Source organism: Rhagoletis zephyria, unplaced genomic scaffold (genome assembly GCF_001687245.7).
Source record: "Rhagoletis zephyria isolate East Lansing unplaced genomic scaffold, Rhagoletis_zephyria_1.1 Rzeph_scaffold_02002, whole genome shotgun sequence".
Classification (NCBI taxonomy): domain Eukaryota; kingdom Metazoa; phylum Arthropoda; class Insecta; order Diptera; family Tephritidae; genus Rhagoletis; species Rhagoletis zephyria.
In genome coordinates, this window is record NW_016159086.1 from 2,966 (window position 1) to 23,066 (window position 20,101).

At 41.2% G+C, this 20,101-nt stretch overlaps 1 protein-coding gene across 1 annotated transcript; it reads left to right on the top strand.

The window, feature by feature from the left end:
- Window positions 1–5,884: 5,884 nt before the first annotated feature.
- Window positions 5,885–12,899, top strand: LOC108365798 (uncharacterized). The gene is made up of 4 exons (XM_017619959.1): window positions 5,885–6,039; window positions 6,253–6,433; window positions 11,280–11,284; window positions 12,881–12,899. Exons 1-4 carry the CDS (start codon window positions 5,921–5,923, stop codon window positions 12,897–12,899), a joined length of 324 nt encoding a protein of 107 aa, XP_017475448.1. The 5' UTR covers window positions 5,885–5,920.
- Window positions 12,900–20,101: the final 7,202 nt, after the last annotated feature.

Sequence of the window (20,101 nt, forward strand, 5' to 3'; positions counted from 1 at the left end):
TCGTGTTTTCTTTGGTTATAGAGCTCAGTATCACTAACTTTATACTATTACCACGAGGATAAAGAAATTATAGAAACTAACTCACTAAATGGGAAAAAATTATATTTTCGAGATAATATCTATTTAAATAAATATACATATAACATAAAGGCTATTTATTTAAACCAAGTTAAAAGAAACAATGGCAGAATGTCTGTTTGTGTATGAATTCATTTGTCACGGCTACCAAAATTCGCGGCCAAATTATCAGTGAAACAAAACAAACAGACCGGATAATAATTGAACCAGTTCTCTATCAGGATCACATCGTTGTTGTTGAATTTGCGTGCAAAATTTTTATGCGGATCCCGATTATTGCTCAAGAAAACATAGCTAGAATTGCGACAGAGTTGCATTGACTTCAGTGTATCAAGTTTATTCAGTGAAATCGCTGGAGAAATTTATCCAGAAATGTGTAAATGATTTTCCATACAAATTTTGACAGTTCATTTGTAAGGTTTACACAATTATAAGTTTATACGGTTTACAATGCATTTATAAGGTTTGATGAATACCCTTATTATAGTTTCAGAATAGGATTTACGTGTATTCGCACGTTTGCATACGCTTGCTTATTCATATTATAGTCAGCCCTTAAGTCCGAAAATGTGCTCAATGCTCAAGAAGGAGGTGAACTACTTTGGACACAAGGTGACAACGGAGGCCAAGACCTAGGCACTTCCACGAACTACGAAGTTGTCTTGGGCTATGCACCTACTGCCGTCGATTTTCCGAATTTCGCCAGCGTTGCTAATAGCCGTCATGGGCTCACTAAGAAATAGAGAGTCTTCGAGTGGAATAAGGAGCAGGAGGAGGCTTTCCAAACTCTCAAGTAACGGCTATGTACTGCACCTATGCTAGGGTATCCCGTTCTAGGTGCAACATTTATTTTGGATACGGATGCTAGTAGTTATGCCATAGGAGGCCCACTGTCCCAGGTATTTGATGGGCAGGAGTAGGTAGTTGCCTACTCTAGCCGGTCGATTGGAAAACCAGATAGGAACTACTGCGTAACTCGGGGAGAACTNGACACCTAAATAATTTGTAAAAAGTTTTCCAGAGGATAGCTGGCGCTGGTCTGAAGCTAAAGGGCTGACTATAATATGAATAAGCTGCCGTAACTGACTGTCAGAAAATGAACGATAAGTCTGTCAAATGCATAAGCAACGTAGTGTAAACTTTTAGGTGGCTACATTTTACTTACATGTGCCCAGTGTTGCCACATTTAATTAGAAGGAACAATAGCCACTATCAAGAAGTTTGTTGTAGATCACACAATTATAGTAACCTAGGAACGCCGAAGAACTGTTCGCCTTCGAAACTTTCAGGATAACCTGGTGTTTCTGTAAAAGGAAACTCTTGCAGCCCACTTCCTAATGTGGAACCAGAACTTCTTTTGACCTATGTTATATGTAGGACTGAATCGAAAAATTTACCAAGTTGAAAAATAAGTCACCAAAGTACCAAACATGATAAATAAAGAAAAAAATTACCAATTTCGGTAAAAAAAATTACCAATGCGGCAACACTGCATGCGTTACATATGCACATATACACGTACGAGTACAAACAGCTGATTCCGTACGGAAGGTGCGACCAGTATCGCTCTTTCCTTTAGCAAATGACGTTTGACGAAACTTGATGTTAAATACACTAGTGGTATTCATCTAAACCGATAACTTTATCAAGCAGATAATCTTATAATTTTACGCACTCTGTTACATGAACGACCCACACTCTCTTTTCGTTTACACATGAGACAATAGTCGTGTTTTCTTTGGTTATAGAGCTCAGTATCACTAACTTTATACTATTACCACGAGGATAAAGAAATTATAGAAACTAACTCACTAAATGGGAAAAAATTATATTTTCGAGATAATATCTATTTAAATAAATATACATATAACATAAAGGCTATTTATTTAAACCAAGTTAAAAGAAACAATGGCAGAATGTCTGTTTGTGTATGAATTCATTTGTCACGGCTACCAAAATTCGCGGCCAAATTATCAGTGAAACAAAACAAACAGACCGGATAATAATTGAACCAGTTCTCTATCAGGATCACATCGTTGTTGTTGAATTTGCGTGCAAAATTTTTATGCGGATCCCGATTATTGCTCAAGAAAACATAGCTAGAATTGCGACAGAGTTGCATTGACTTCAGTGTATCAAGTTTATTCAGTGAAATCGCTGGAGAAATTTATCCAGAAATGTGTAAATGATTTTCCATACAAATTTTGACAGTTCATTTGTAAGGTTTACACAATTATAAGTTTATACGGTTTACAATGCATTTATAAGGGTTGATGAATACCCTTATTATAGTTTCAGAATAGGATTTACGTGTATTCGCACGTTTGCATACGCTTGCTTATTCATATTATAGTCAGCCCTTAAGTCCGAAAATGTGCTCAATGCTCAAGAAGGAGGTGAACTACTTTGGACACAAGGTGACAACGGAGGCCAAGACCTAGGCACTTCCACGAACTACGAAGTTGTCTTGGGCTATGCACCTACTGCCGTCGATTTTCCGAATTTCGCCAGCGTTGCTAATAGCCGTCATGGGCTCACTAAGAAATAGAGAGTCTTCGAGTGGAATAAGGAGCAGGAGGAGGCTTTCCAAACTCTCAAGTAACGGCTATGTACTGCACCTATGCTAGGGTATCCCGTTCTAGGTGCAACATTTATTTTGGATACGGATGCTAGTAGTTATGCCATAGGAGGCCCACTGTCCCAGGTATTTGATGGGCAGGAGTAGGTAGTTGCCTACTCTAGCCGGTCGATTGGAAAACCAGATAGGAACTACTGCGTAACTCGGGGAGAACTACTAGCGTTGGTGGAGTACGTCACATATTTATACAAGTACCTCTATGGGCAACGTTTCCGAGTTCGAACGGACCATGCAGCGCTGAAGTGGCTACTACAATTCAAGAGTCCAGAAGGACAGCTAGCTTGGTGAGACTGCAAAGTTATGACTTCGCTATTGAGCACCGCAAGGGAAGTGTCTACGGAAATACTGATGCCATGTCCCGTCGACCATGTAGCCTGGAATGTTATTGGCGTCCGACTAACGACAATAACACCAACTGAAAAGTGGAAGGAGGAACAGCTACGAAAGTGTCAGCAGGAAGTTCCAGATCTGGAGTTTTTTAAGCATGGACTGGAGATGGACAGACTGGCAACTAAGGAGCAAATAGTAGCGGAGAGCCCAATCGCAAAGGCATACTGGGCACAATGAAACAGCTTAAAGTTGATATTTGGCTGTTTGCATAGGGTATGGGAAATTGAAGATGGCCAGTGCTCCCGCAACCTAATCGTAATCGCAAGGGTAAGAATACCAGATGGTTCCAAAATGGTTCTAGTGGAGGGCACCAGGGAATCACGAAGACCCTGGAGAAGATCAAGCAGAGGTTCTATTGGGTTGGTTGTTGGCAATCGGTCGCAGAGTGGATTGCTAACTGCGCGGAGTGTATTGCGGCCGAAATCCAGAAGTCATGGCCAGATGAAGCAGTATACTTCTGGTGCAGGTCCATTTCCTATGAGCGCACTGTAAAACAAATATGTCCTTGTGGTTATGGACTACTTTAGCAAATGGCCAGAGGTATACCCGATTCCAAACCAGGAAGCTAAAACAGTAGCGGAGGTACTCACCTACAATTGCGTTGCGAGATACGGTGTCCCTATAGAGCTGCACTCTGACTAGGGAAGAAATTTTGAATCGGCAGTGTTCCAAGAGATGTTCCAGATACTGGGTATCTGCAAAACTCGAACAACTGAACACCTGAACACATCCACGGGGGGCTGAACACCTTTTGCAGAGAACACCTTTCTGCGTAGGCGGCCTTCGGCGGCACTTAGGGATTATAACCCTCAGGCAGTAGAATTCTCCTTTCTGTGTTGCCAAAGAAGGGGGGCTGAACACCTTTTGCAGAGAACACCTTTCTGCGTAGGCGGCCTTCGGCCGCACTTAAGGATTATAACCCTCAGGCAGTAGAATTCTCCTTTCTGTTTTTTTGCCAAGAAAAGGAGCTGAACACCTTTTGCAGAGAACACCTTTGTATATTTTTAATGCTTACTGGGTTATATCCTATCTTCTTTTGTCTCACATTCTTTTGCATATTTTGGAGTTTGACAGCTGAACTCCGCCATTTAATTTGCATATGCAACCAAAGTCAGACGCGTGGTTTTGAAGGTGTTTTTATTTAATGAATTGTGATTAATTGGTTAATATTAAAGTCGTAAAGAAAGTTATAACTAATCGAGTAAAGTGTAAAGCAGTGTACGAAAATAAACTATATTGTACGTTACTATTTCGTTTCGTTTATTACTTCTACAGTTCGATACAATACGAAAACAAAACGGCTGAGTTCACTTTGCGATAGTACACTACAGTAGTTTAGTAGTTACAGACGAAACAACAAACGAAATGAATCGTGCATAGAAAAATATGTGTATGTATGTAGTACATATTTTTTAATTGAATTGGATATGAAAATTTACAGAAAAAAATATTTTTCACGTAATTGAAACGTTTGCATACATATAAAACGTACCCTATGGTACAATTGTCACAAACGAAAATCTAACGTTTCCCGTTGGGGAAAATGACAGTGAATCTTACAATTTGTTTCTGTCTATGTACAAAACTGTACAAAACCACAAATGATATGATGATCGATGAGCAAATGGGAATTGTTTTGTACAGTTTATTTTCGTACCCTGGTGTAAAGTGAAGGGGAATACAAAAATATATATATTCAAACCCAATTTGTAAATAAATTAGTGACCAAAAATTACAAAAGTGGGTTTTAGAATTATGTACAGACCCTTGACTACAAGTGTGTTTTGAATTTTTTTTGGATCGGGCCACCCCTTTGGACGGAATAGCCCGAAATAGTTGGGAGCGCTACTAAACCCCACCCGTTTTTGGGGTCAAGGAATCATAATCAGCCCAATTCTGAATATTCCCGAGGACTTCATTTCTCGCGGATTTTACTTTTCTCGAGAATAAAATGCTCCTATTCGAAACTACCAGGGAGCAGCGTTTTCCCCGAAAATTTGGGAGCAGGAAATTCGAACTTTCGAAGAGCTGTTTGACAGTTATTTTGACAGCTCAACTCCCGGCATTTAATTTGCGTGTTTTACACATAAAAGTGTGTTTCACATAAAAGAGTATTTCAGATTAAAGTTGTTAAAAAATTAGTGCGCGGAAACTTCAAATCTGTGTTTTAAATTAAAGCTCAATCTTTTAACTACACGGGTAAATTGAAAGATTTTAATTTAGATCGCGCGTTTTCTTGTAATAACCCGAAATAAGAGGGCAAATAGGATAAGAGTACCCTTTGCTAAGTCCAGTTGCCACTGTGAATTTTGGAAGCCACATTATTAATAAACTAGTGCTTCGGAAATTTATATATTAGTGCTGAATTAAAGTGTAGTCTTTTAACTACACATGTGAGTTGAAATATTTTGATTTCAATCGCGCGTTTTCATGTAATAAACTAAAATAAGTGTGCAAATACCAAAGGGTACCCTTTGCTAGGTCCAGTTGCCGCTGTGAATTTTGGAAGTTGCTTTATTAATAAACTAGTGCTCCGAAAATTTAAATGTTAGTGCTAAATTAAAGTATAGTCTTTTAACTACACATGTGAGTTAAAATATTTTGATTTCAATCGCGCGTTTTCATGTAATAAACTAAAATAAGTGTGCAAATACCAAAGGGTACCCTTTGCTAAGTCCAGTTGCTACTGTAAATTTTGGAAGCCGCATTATGAATAAACTAGTGCTCCTGAAATTTAAACATTAGTGCTAAATTAAAGCTTAATCCTTTGTAGGACAACGGTCAGTTTTGGAAGTGCTCATCACAACTAAAACAATGCATTCCATCGCGTTTCGCTTAGTGGCAGAGGAAGAGGAAGGACGGTTGATGGCGCAGAGGGTCGAACGACGAAAATTGCGTGATACCATAAATCCCTTCGAGTTGCCGCAATCTTTGTAAGTTACAAATTTTCGCCAAGTACTACAATAATGTATCCCTAAGCGAGGAATCAATTCAGTTTTTGGAAAAACTAAAAACTTCCATTGATTGCTAGCTTATTGGTCCAAATGGATGAACAAGTCATTACCCCTTTATTGCTCGATTTTGGCATTACTCTATACATTTTTAAATAATTACATATGAATTTTCTCAATTACATACATACATAGATTTGAAAAGTATTACCGCCTTAACAAGCCGGGATTCCAATATTTGTTGGACGTATTGACAGCAAATACGGAGGCACCAAAGAAGGCTTTTGCGATATCTCCCATCGCAAAACTGAGCGCGTGTTTAAGATTTTTGGCTGAAGGTGGGTACCAGACGGGTGTGGGTAAAGACTGCGACGTCGTTGGCGCAATCTAGTTTCAGTAAAGTATTGACGGAAGTGCTGACTGTTTTTGAGCGCCATTTGTGCCCGCAGTGGATAAAGGTGAGCGAAAGCGAGGAGGAAAACAGGAATATCTCCCGAGCCTTTTACGTTAAACATGGCATTCCGGGAGTTATGGGGTGTATTGATGCTACCCACGTAAGAATAATTGCTCCACCACAAAACGCGCTTACAACCATAAGGGGAGTTACAGCCTAAACGTTATGCTTGTAAGTTACTCCTTGTTTCCGCCTTTATCTATATGGGAACTTTTTTTAGATATCGACGGCTGAGTTGAAGCTCGACCTATCTCGGCAGCCGGTTCGAAAACGTCCTATCTCATAAAATGGCTCAAGAGCGCACTATATTAACAACAATGGGACAATGAATTAAGGATTCGCTATGTTGATGCTTCTCATCCTGGGGCGTGCTACGATTCCTTCATATGGAACAACAGCGAATTGCGAGTTTATTTTGAGAGGCAATATTTGCAAGGAGCGAGGAATGCCTGGCTTTTAGGTATTGTTGTTATATTAATATACACTTGACCGTAATTACACCTTTTGTAAAATTTCAACAGGGGACGCAGGGTATCCTTTAGAGCCGTGGCTATTGACACCTCATAGAACTCCAGAAGAAGGCTCAAGGGAAATGAGGTTTAACCAAGCACACTCAAAGTTCCGAAACATTATTGAGCGCACCAATGGTGTACTAAAAAACCGCTGGCGATNAGTCCAGTTGCTACTGTAAATTTTGGAAGCCGCATTATGAATAAACTAGTGCTCCTGAAATTTAAACATTAGTGCTAAATTAAAGCTTAATCCTTTGTAGGACAACGGTCAGTTTTGGAAGTGCTCATCACAACTAAAACAATGCATTCCATCGCGTTTCGCTTAGTGGCAGAGGAAGAGGAAGAACGGTTGATGGCGCAGAGGGTCGAACGACGAAAATTGCGTGATGCCATAAANCGTTGGCGCAATCTAGTTTCAGTAAAGTATTGACGGAAGTGCTGACTGTTTTTGAGCGCCATTTGTGCCCGCAGTGGATAAAGGTGAGCGAAAGCGAGGAGGAAAACAGGAATATCTCCCGAGCCTTTTACGTTAAACATGGCATTCCGGGAGTTATGGGGTGTATTGATGCTACCCACGTAAGAATAATTGCTCCACCACAAAACGCGCTTACAACCATAAGGGGAGTTACAGCCTAAACGTTATGCTTGTAAGTTACTCCTTGTTTCCGCCTTTATCTATATGGGAACTTTTTTTAGATATCGACGGCTGAGTTGAAGCTCGACCTATCTCGGCAGCCGGTTCGAAAACGTCCTATCTCATAAAATGGCTCAAGAGCGCACTATATTAACAACAATGGGACAATGAATTAAGGATTCGCTATGTTGATGCTTCTCATCCTGGGGCGTGCTACGATTCCTTCATATGGAACAACAGCGAATTGCGAGTTTATTTTGAGAGGCAATATTTGCAAGGAGCGAGGAATGCCTGGCTTTTAGGTATTGTTGTTATATTAATATACACTTGACCGTAATTACACCTTTTGTAAAATTTCAACAGGGGACGCAGGGTATCCTTTAGAGCCGTGGCTATTGACACCTCATAGAACTCCAGAAGAAGGCTCAAGGGAAATGAGGTTTAACCAAGCACACTCAAAGTTCCGAAACATTATTGAGCGCACCAATGGTGTACTAAAAAACCGCTGGCGATGTCTTCCTGGCGCAAGGGAACTGCACTATACAGCCGAAAAAGCTGCAAAAATTACAAATGTGTGCTGTGCTTTGCATAACATATGCATTCATTTCAAAGCCAATGTTGACATTGAACTTGAATTGTTGGAGCCTGAAGATGCGGATGTAACACCAACTGATTCTCGGCAGTATAGCGCAGTAGCACAGTCGATTAGAACAAATATAGGATCCGCTCTTTAAATACTAAACAAAGCCTGGCAAAAAATGCAGCATTAAAGCGAGAGTTTGAAGAATATAAAACGTTGTTAATTTTTGCATTCTTTTTTTTCCATGCCATTGGACACTATTTTAGTGGGGTGAGTGATAGCAATTGACGAATCAGTAGTTGTGTTAGATGAGTNATTTCAACAGGGGACGCAGGGTATCCTTTAGAGCCGTGGCTATTGACACCTCATAGAACTCCAGAAGAAGGCTCAAGGGAAATGAGGTTTAACCAAGCACACTCAAAGTTCCGAAACATTATTGAGCGCACCAATGGTGTACTAAAAAACCGCTGGCGATGTCTTCCTGGCGCAAGGGAACTGCACTATACAGCCGAAAAAGCTGCAAAAATTACAAATGTGTGCTGTGCTTTGCATAACATATGCATTCATTTCAAAGCCAATGTTGACATTGAACTTGAATTGTTGGAGCCTGAAGATGCGGATGTAACACCAACTGATTCTCGGCAGTATAGCGCAGTAGCACAGTCGATTAGAACAAATATAGGATCCGCTCTTTAAATACTAAACAAAGCCTGGCAAAAAATGCAGCATTAAAGCGAGAGTTTGAAGAATATAAAACGTTGTTAATTTTTGCATTCTTTTTTTTCCATGCCATTGGACACTATTTTAGTGGGGTGAGTGATAGCAATTGACGAATCAGTAGTTGTGTTAGATGAGTGCACTAAGAGCCAGTTTTTGTGCGCTAGTTTAAACTTCGATCGCATAAACTGCGTTTATATCTAACAGTTGGCTGACATTGCAAAGTTATATTGCTGATATTGCTGGCAAAGCTGATATTTCAAAGTGTTTATTATTTCTTAAATATTTCTTAAAAATTTTAAATAGTATTTAAACCTTAAATTTTTTCTTTACAGATTTGTATGCCGCTAACACAACAATCTGGTAACATCTGCTTTAACTAGCCGTGTCTCAACAGTGCCTACAACACGTTATTTTTCGTAATTCAGCAACAACCATCGTCCAGCATAAGTACCGAAACTACCACATCAACAATTGTTGCCACAAAAGCTACTGGCAACCTACTCACGTTCACAAGAGTGGAGCTATGACAACTTCCACATCAACAACTTTATCGGTGAAACTGCAGCGGTATTCCCGCGAAAACAGCAACAGCCCAGCAACAAATGCAACAACAACAAAGCGCAAACCGAATTCAACGTCAACCTCAGCAGCAGGGACAATCAGAGGAACGTAGACACGTAATTGTCCACTCTCGTAATATACCCACCAAATCTCTCCCTGCGACAACAGTCGCTGCCACGCCCGATGGTACTTTCATCACAGAAGATGCAACTACTGAGCCTGAGGTTGAACCCGAGATTGACATTGTCATCAACAACGTGGTTCGCTCGTTCAGAGTGTGATGTCATTTGAATCTGCGTGATATTGCTCTCAAGGGTCTCGATGTGGAGTATCGTCGCGAGAACGGTATGGTGACAATGCAGCTGCGAAGATCTTATTCGACTGCGTCCATCTGGTCATCAGGTCGAATCACCTGCACAGGTGCCACGTCTGAAGAACAGGTGCGTTAGAGTAACCTTGAATATATGTATTTTTAACCGACTTCAATTCGTCGGAATATTTTTTTATGTATGTTACCGCATAACTTTGGACCATTCTTTCAGTCTCTTATGCTAATGCCGCTACTGATGGCTGGTGATTTGTAATTACGCTCACGTCTGGATATGCTGGAGAAGGCCCTAGTAGGTGCAGTAATTTGGAGAAGGAATTGACGAACGCCAAGCAAATGCCTGTGGCAGATCAATCAATAGAAAATGTCATAAGCTCAAAAGTCTATGAGCATACAAAGAAACAGTTGGATGACAACGTTCTACAGTAACCATGTCCTAAAGCGCAATATGTGGTTGATACGTTCTTGCTCTTTGAGTGAAATTCGTTTGCTTTCCCAATAACTCGCTTGGACCGTTTAAAGCACCCAGATATTCAGTAAATCGCTAGCTTACAATAAGTACACACATACAAACACATAAGTAATACATACACACATGTATGTAAGTACGTGTCAAAATTAGCATAAAAACCCTGTAGGATCTCGCAATAGACTTAGAGCACACCACAAACTAGACTGCAAGTGATTGTAACTAGTCCAAAGTTTGGTCCAACAACATGTAAAATTCTATTTACATTTAACATTGAATGTCCTAGGCTCGGACCAATTGTCCGCTTCTGCATTACATTGTAACCAATTTTGGGGGAAAAAAAAAGATTTTTTAAGCGGATACTCTCTCTGCATGCCAACGTCGCACATGAAAATTTGTTGACTAAGTGCCTACATATCAGCAAGTCGTTAATTGTACACGTTGTCCGCTACTGCATGACACTGTAACCAGTTTTAGATCAAATCTCATACCTTATGCATTACATTCGGACCACTTTTAGTACAAGTCACCTGTTTTGCATTAAATTGCTTTATATTTTTGGACTATATTTGGTCTAATTACAAAGCTACTATACCTACGACTATATTTTTCGAGGATTGGACCAATCTTTCCTTCAGGGAAGTTAGGTAAACAGAAGAAATAAAAATACAAACATTTAAAATATGATTACATCATAAAAACAGTCTTTTTATTTTAACATTTTAACGTACATAACTAAAAAAATATACCTATTCTTGTAATTCACTAAAAGAAGAAAACAAGGCAAAAACTAAATTTATGTACTAAGTAAAAAAAGTTTGAACGCTACATATCTATATACAGTAGCGCCTACCTAAATAGCACACTTTTACTTTTTACAACATTCAAAATGTTTTGCGTGATAAATTTTTTTCGTAAATTTTTTATAAAAATATAGTAGATTCTATAACATAAACCATATAAGTCAAAGTTCAAAACTTTATGCACAGCTCAGGAAAATTTAACAAGGTGTTGCGTATTTTCCATATAAAAACAGGTTTTGTTCATTCGACAAAAAAAAGGAAAAACCAACGGGATTTTTCAGAATTTTCAAACCTGCACATTATTATACTAAAATATAATGGGCTACAAAATGTGCACAAAGTTTTAAACTTTGACTTACATATATGGTTTATGTTATGGAATCTACTATATTTTTATAAAAAATGTACGAAAAAAATTTATCACGTAAAACATTGTGAAAATCTGAAAAAAATAAGTGTGCTATTTAGGTGAGCGCCACTGTTCATCTAACGTAAATTTTAAAGTAAGCTTCCCGGTTTTGGCGGAACGCAGAGGTGTACGCATCAAAACCAATTACTCAGTGTGGACCGACCCGCAAAACCACGGGTAGTAGTCCAAACACCCAACAGAAAGTTGCTTGCAATGAGAGAGCTACATATAAACTGATTGGGATGAAGGAAAGTGTTGAAGGCATATCTGCGTCTACTTTTGGATTGCCACCTTCAAGTGTGTCTAAGAGCATTGCAGAACCTGAGGGAGACGAGTCTGACTTTATAGAATATTTAAAGGAAGTGGAAATAGAGATACATGAGTCTCAAATAAGTCCACTTGTTACAGTCGACGAGCCATCGCCTCCACCACCGCCGGTAAATGTAGCTCCACAAAGGAAACCTACTGGAAAGAAGCCGAAAGCATCCTCCGACGTTCTGGAAGCTGAACTAAAGATTCAGCAAGCTTTATAAGAACCAGTTACTGTAGCAGTAACGAATGTAGCAGAACATCATGAAGAGTAGAAAAGGCACTTCTGAGAGAGATTAGTAATAATTAAATGAAGTTATACATATATAGGTACATGTGTTCAAAAAACTAGAAAATTGTATAAAAATAATAATAAAACTAAATACTTTTACACATTTTCATCTTCAGTAAGTGCTCCATGATGTCATTGTGCCGCCGCATTTCAGAAATTTCTTCATTTTTGAGCCGCTGCAATTCAGCTATTTCTTCTCCTTTAAGCCTCTCCATTTCTCGGAAGTGCCTTTTCTGCTCTTCGTGATGTTCGGTTAAACTCGTAACTGCTTCAGTAACTGTTTCTAGTAAGGCTTGCTGAGTCTTTAGTTCAGCTTCAAGAAGGTCGGAGGATGCTTTCGGCTTCTTTAAGGGCCATTCAAATACAACTTTCCTCGCTTTGCTTGACAGTTCAAACTTCGACAACAAAGCGTGAAACGCAGAAGGTATGCTACAATAAACGCTTTGACAGCTTTTGCGTTCTCCTTTTCCTCCATATTTTTTTTATCTGTAAAATAGATAGCAATATGATAATATGCATTAATAATAGCAATAAAAATTCCTATTTACCCTATTTTTGTCATTAAATGCAAATGCAAGCGCACGAGAAAAGATACATGTAGACAGCTGATTGCCAAAGCGGGCAAAAGTTGAGAGTTGCCCAAGATTTTGCTTCGTTTTGCTTTGCTTTGCTTCAAACGTTTTTTTGTGAGCATACTCATACATATGCCTACATCGATTTTATATGTCAAAGTAAAGAACTATCAAGCAAAGCAAAGAAAGTTGTATGTGAATCAGCCTTTACAGTAGGTCTCTTTTCTGGAGCTACATTTACTGGCGGTGGTGGAGGTGATGGCTCATCGACTGTAACAAGTGGACTTATTTGAGACTCATGTATCTCTATTTCCACTTCTTCTAAATATTCTATAAGGTCAGACTCGTCTAGCTCAGGTTCCGCAATGCTCTTGGACACACTTGAAATTGGCAATCCAAATGTAGACGCAGATATGCCTCCAACACTTTCCTTCATCCCAATCAGTTTATATATGGCTTCCTCATTGGGAGAAAGCTTCAGTTGGGTGTTTGGGCCACCACCCGTGCCTTTGCTGGCTTTTAAATTTTGCGCCGCCTTTTGACGCACATATTTCTTTTGGTCGGTCCACACCCATAAAAAGTAAATAAACCGATAACTTAAAGCAAAAAGTACACATTTAATCACTTTTACAAACCTTTTTCCACTCCGTCGCATTTTTTGTGGGTGAGCCTGCGGAGTTTAGTTCCACCTCAGCGTTCCGCCAAAACCGGGAAACCTTCTCTCTGTTGTTATGGAAGCCGCGAGCAATGTCCGGCCTAGCTTCCATTAGGCTTATTAAGATTTCTACCTGTTTCTTATTTGTTGTTTTAGACCTAAAATGCAAGGTTTAAACGTTTTATTACACCAAATTTCCTTTAAATTGTAATTAACTTACATTTTTGTAGCAGATCCCTTTTAAAATACCGGTGAAAATTCTTCCAGAATAACGAAATCAATTCTCCTCCTTTTTGATATTCGTAATACCTTTTTTCCGAAATACATTTTCCCTAGGAGAATAGGGAAAGAGAAAAAATCCTCAGTGAATTTTTATTCATGATAGAAAGAAATGAGGAAAAATTCCTAGGGAGTTCCTATTCAGAATCGGGCTGAATATAATATTTATTTTGAGATTTGACAGCATACAGATGTCGCTGTAGTGCGAAAAATTGGTGTTTAGTGCAATTTGTACTCATTCTATTTTTAAAACAAATTTTATTCAATATACATATCGTTGTTTAAAGTACAAAACCGCGTATCAAGATAATGCAAAACCGCGTACGTGAGGATGCATAAGTTATTTTCTAGAGAGCAAAAACACTCATACTCACAAGAGCTTGTGTGAGCAAATCCAATCTATGGCAAAATATGTCAATTACACGGTTTTGCAGAACGACGATACGCGATTTTGTACTTTAAACGACGATGTGTGCATATATGAAAGACTTAGTATTGGAACAAAAAGTGAGCGAGCGAGAACTTAGAGCGTGGAAATGTATCAGCTTAGTAATAAGAGGTTTCCTAGGCAACAAGAAGGTGGAAAACTATAAAGAAACTGTTCAAGATTGAATATCAGCTTTTGCTGCATTTTTTGAACTAATGTTATTAAAAATCCACATGCTACACAAACATATAGAGCTTTTTTTCTGACAATCTCGGCGAAGTTTCTAACGAGCACGGCAAAAAATTACATGAAGAAATGATGATAATGGAGACAAGACACAAAGGGAAAGATTAAGTTTCAATGCTGGTCGGCGAAGCCTTCGGGCTGAACCTTCCACGAGGGTGCCGACTGGTAATGGGCACTACAGATTAGGTTCTGTACGATGTAAGAATGGTGTCCAGCTAAGATCATAAATCAGTGCTATGTGCTTAAGCTCCTCAATAGCTTAGTTATATGGAAATGGTTTTTGATCGTGGCCTATGGAGGTAACGGAGGAGCAAACCTCTTGAAAAAAGCTCTGGTTTGGAACAAGGTGTTAGACGACCGGTCCTGATGTTCAGCCTGGCTGAGGACCCAGATTAAAAACTAGCCCAGCCTCGAACGGAGTCTGGGAAAACCTGTCTCCAACCGTTTCTCGGCTGAAGCTGTGACGTCAGCTCCGCCTAAGGAAATTAGACCCCAAAACACACACTCCTCAACCCAAGGGCGTGGTGCGGCACCAGCTTCAAGGTTAAACCGGCAGGATGCTGCTGATATATCCAGCAGCTCAAAGAAGGTTGGAATCACAGGTCAAGGGCCCTCGAAGCATGCCTAGTACGACAAGAAGGCGGCAATTAGGGTCCTGCCGACAGAACGGCTGACGGAGGAACAAGTCAAGTCGTTGAATTGGGCGAGGGGAGTAGTAGCCAGCTTGGGCAAACCGGCAGGCACTGTTCCAAAGAGGCAACGATCTGCTGAACAGGCAGGGGATAGGGTCGCCAAAAGCCGAGAACAGGCGGCCATAAATATCCCTCCTTCAGGGACGTAGTTAAGGGAGGCGGTGAGGTACTAGCCATCATTGACAGAGGGGAGGAGGAAGGGACTATCCTGAAGGAGAAATGGAGGCAGGTGGAGGAGGCTGTTGCCGAAATCTACCTCCAGGTCTTAGAGGAAAAACCTTGCCCTCCTCCTCTCTGCCATGATTCCGGATGGTACCAGGGTAGAGCAAAGCTCATCGCTTGCGAGCCAGCTCTACAGGTTGGCCGTCAGCAAGGTAGGTGAGGTTTGGCCGGGGACCAAGCTCGAGGCCATCCACAAGAAAGAGATTCCTAGCAGACCTAGGACTCGGGCTTGGATTCCGGCTGAACCGACCGAGCCTGAAAAAATAGAGCGGACCCCTTGATCTTGCAATAAGGACCTACCAACACACAATTGGAAGGTGGGGAAGATCGCGGAGACGATAGAGAACAGAAAGCAGGTGTTGCTTTTCCTCAGCGCCGAATCGCTTGCCCCTTGGGGCAGAAGGATTGGATAGTCAGATTCAGGTTTGTTGACGCAACCATTCGAATCTACCGCAGCGGCGCTTGGACCTTATTGATGAGAACGACAAGTTCGGCATGCGCAGCGGTGGTGAAGAAGGGTTGTACAGCATCCAATGCTCATCCGACTCGGAGAGGCTAACAGGTTTGGGGTCGCTGTTTTATGAAGAGGATCTCATCGCCGATGACACCGAGGGTGAGTAGGAGACGGACGTAGATGTCACAATGGTGGAGGTAAAGCGGACGGATTCGTATGAAGCTGATCCAGATAAACCTCCACGATTCTAAACACGCGTCTGCGGATCTTGAGGTCCGCCTGGCTGCCGATGGACTTGACGTTACCCTCATCTAGGAGCCGCGAATACACGGTTACAAAATCTGCGGGCTTGCTAATTGCCGCACAAAATGCAGGTAAGACTCGAGCTTGCATATTAGCAAGGAACAACTTAAACATCTTCCAGCTTCCACAGCTCAGTGACGACGATCTGGTAGCGGCAAGCATAGAGCTAGATAAAACAGCACTTAGTGTATTGAATTTAGGCTCAGAGCCTACCTTTATAACAAAGAGTAGAGAGGAAGTTTTTGATATAACCCTGAACCTGGTTGCCTTTGTTGATAAAGAAGGCGCCTTCAACAACATTAATGCAAGCGCCATAACGGCTGCCTTAGAAGAGTTTGGAGTTAATCACAACGTGGCGACGCTGATTGAGTCTATATTTGCCAGCAGGAAAAAAACCGCTAAGCCTGGCAACACCACAATAAGCAAAGAGGTCGGTAGAGGCACTCCTAAGGGAGGGGTTCTCTCTCCTCTTCTCTTGAATATGGCAGTAAACTCTCTGATGAAGGTAACCCTCCCTGCCACGTCTCTGCATATGCTGACGACCTGGCAATTGCCGTTAAAGGCAAACACTCAAATGCCGTAATGGAGATTTTGCGCTCTAACATGGCCACGTTTAGAAATTGGACAGAGAGTAGGGGGTTTGGAATAAACCCCGAAAAACCGAAGCAATTCTCTGTACAAGGAAACATAGGCTTCCCATACTCTCGCCTCTAAGACTCATATTAGATAGGAAACTCACGTGGAAATCTAATATAGAAGAAAAAGTAAGGAAGGCCAACTTTGTATTATACTCTTGCAAACAAGCAGTCGGAATCAAGTGGGGGCTAACGCCTCGTATTAAATATTGGCTTTACACCTCGGTGGTTAGGCCAATATTATTATATGGAATACTTGTATGGTAGCCAGCAACTCAAAAGGCAAGTTACCTAAAACTATTGAGTAAGGTCCAAAGAACAGCGTTTTTATTCATTTTAGGTGCCTTAAGGACCACCCCAAACAAAGCGCTAGAGGTGGTAACCAATCTGCCCGCAATAAACCTGGTGGGAAAATACGCGGCCGCCGATTCAGCGCTCAGACTAGAAAGCATGGTGCTATGAAAAGATCGGCGTTCCGGTCGCGCCTCTATACTGCACACGCTGGGTAGTCATGAACAAGAAGTGGACTACTCCGCCCTTAAACCAACTTTCGATAGGCTCTTTAAGACGAGCATCCCGTCAAGAGAATAGCAAACACCAAGACCATGGAGAAGGTGGGAACTGAATTCTTATACGGATGGATCCAAGCTAGACAATAGGGTTGGCTACGGAGTTTTCTCCAAGGAACTAGGACTGGAACTATCCGTCCGGACCACTGCAGTGTTTATCAGGCAGAAGTTTTAGCTATAAAGGAGGTGGCTGTGTACCTTAGTACGCATGTCGTAACGAGGACGACGATTAATATCTTATCCAACAGCCAGACGGCCATTAAATCAATGAACATGGTAATGCAGAGATCGAAGGTTGCGCAGGAATGTCTCGCAGCAAGGTCAGCGTCATATGGGTTCCGGGACTCAGAGATATTGAAGAAAATTGTAGGGCCGATGAGCTGGCCAGGAAAGGTACCAATCTCCCCAAGAATGATAGAATACAATATTGCGCCGATTGCAGCAGAATTCGTTAGAGTAATTTTGGCGTGACGTCACCGTAGAGTTGACAACTGAGAGCGGCAAGTAAAACTGCTGTCTAGTGATGTGCTGAATTGTCGGTACCCAATACTTAAAAAAGGTTTCGGTACCCAACACTTCCTTATCGGTACCCGATACTGATTCTTTACATTAAACCTTCGCTATTATATGCATTTCAAGTTAAGGAAAAACTTTCATTACTAATTTATATGATATCGGCTAAAACACTTGAACTTATCGCAACAGAGAAGTATTATTTTATCAGTTTTAACCTTAGTCGATCCAAGGTTCAAGAAAAATACTTTGACGGATGAGAAGCCTTTCAGGGGGGAGAGTCTGTAACCAGTTAGCGACAAGTATCGGATCCATATCGCACTTGTTGACGTAAAAATATTTCATATCATACGTCAACAAAACCGATTCGAAAATTGTCGCTAACTGGTTACAGAATCTGCCCCCAAAGCCTACAAAAATGATATCGTCCGATTCAGCTGGAACAAAAATGCTTCAATTAAGTAAGAGTTTCTCTGATTTATGGCTTCAAACCGACATATATACATCTTTCATTTGAATCAGTATTAAAAGCTCTATTGGCTCCTAAATTCGGGTTTTGATAGGCGAGTCTCCCCTGAACCGTTTTTTCCATATGCTTGGCCTATGTGCGCTTTTATTCGAAACCTAAATGTTTCGGTACCGAGTATCGAGAGTATTGGATACCTAAAAGTATTGACTCAGCACATCACTACTGCTGTCATCTCGACTGTGACGTCAGCAAAACAGCTGATTCTGTCAAATTCACTGAGAGCCGATTAGCGGTGTTGCCATCGGCGCCACCTTCTGTATTCTCTCCACCGTGCAATCTCCCCCTATGTGACAACAGAGGCACTATTGGGATACCCTTGGCAACCTGCAAATTAGAACTTCGAAATAGCATGATCCAAGAGGCCAACAGGTCATGGCTAGAGGAGGGCACTTGTAGAACAACCAGGCAACTTTGGTCACAAATAGATAAGAAAAAGACGAAAGAGTTGCTCAGCCTCTCAAGAGAGGATATTGCAAGGGCCATGGCTCGTGTTACCGGTCATTGGCTATTGGGCAGGCACTCTTCGAGAGTAGGAATATTCTCCCACGAATATTGTAGAAGTTGCAGGGATGAGGAAGAGGAAGAAACCGTAGAGCACTTCTTCTGTAGCTGCCCAGCTCTGACCAGAAGGAGAGCAGGCAGGTATACCCTTCTTTAGCTCTCCTACGGAATTATCATGCGTAGGAATAAAACCAATCCTACGCTTTTTAAGAGCTTCGAAATGGTTCTCACAAGGTTCCCGTGTTCTGCAGTGGTACCACAATGGACCTTCAAAAGGTCTAAGTGAGTTGGTAATTTGAACCGACTGCCACATCAACTTAACCTAACCTAAGATTTAATGCTCGCGGAATGTTGCTGGAGCGTGAAACCTGATGATTTAGATCAGAGGTTCCCAAACTTATTTTTCTCGTAAACCCCCTCGTAAAGCCATGAAAGAACTATCTCGGTCTGAGGAGTTATATTTTTTAAGAGCACTAAATAAACTCCTCACATGTTCGGCTCATTCATGAATTTGCATGTGATGTATTTGTCAATTGTGTTGATATCATCATTTTTATTTTTATCGCTCAGAGTTTTAAAGTGATGCGAAAAATATTCGTCACTCGCATTTTAAAACACAAAACTTGAAACAACAAATTTGCAAAGCCTTTACCCCAAACTTCAAATTCAGCAACTGACAAGAAAGAAAAGACCGAATCTAGATAAATCGATGATAAACAAACAAGCAAGCAAGAAGCTCAAGAAGTGTTCCTCCCTCTCATCCTCTTCAAAGCAGGATGGGCAAATGGAGTTGTCATTTACGCCTATCACAGTCACGTGATTGTGCCACGTGAAGTGACCAGTCCCGTCTTCTCAGTGAGCGGAAAAAACTAGCTATAGCTCCTCAGATTGAAGGCAAGATGCGTTTTGCCCACCTGCATCCACTCCATGGCTCCCAGTCATTGCTGAGCGAAGTATCCACCCAGTTTCTGATGGTGGCTTCGATGGTCGAAGTGGGGAGTGCTATAACTGGTTGCGGATCGAGGGTTGCCTGGTATGCAGCTTGGCTGTACCTGTGGACACGTTAACTCCTTCCCCTCCACCTATTTTCCACCACGTAGTCTATGTCTTCGGGGATTGCAAATACCTCAGCCTGGAAGACCGAAGCATATTCCCCTAGAGAAAAAAAGGAAGCTTAGCCCCATTAACTTCGACAAATACTTCAGATCCTGACCCTGAGTCAGTTTTGGAGCCCTCAGTGAAGAATCGACAATGTACGAGTGCGGGCTCAGTGCTGGAATTAAACCAGCATTCCCACTCAGGGAACTCTCTCTCTCTGGAATCTCTTCAACAAAGGTAATGGTGGCGTTCTACCATGGAGCATTGAAAAGACACAA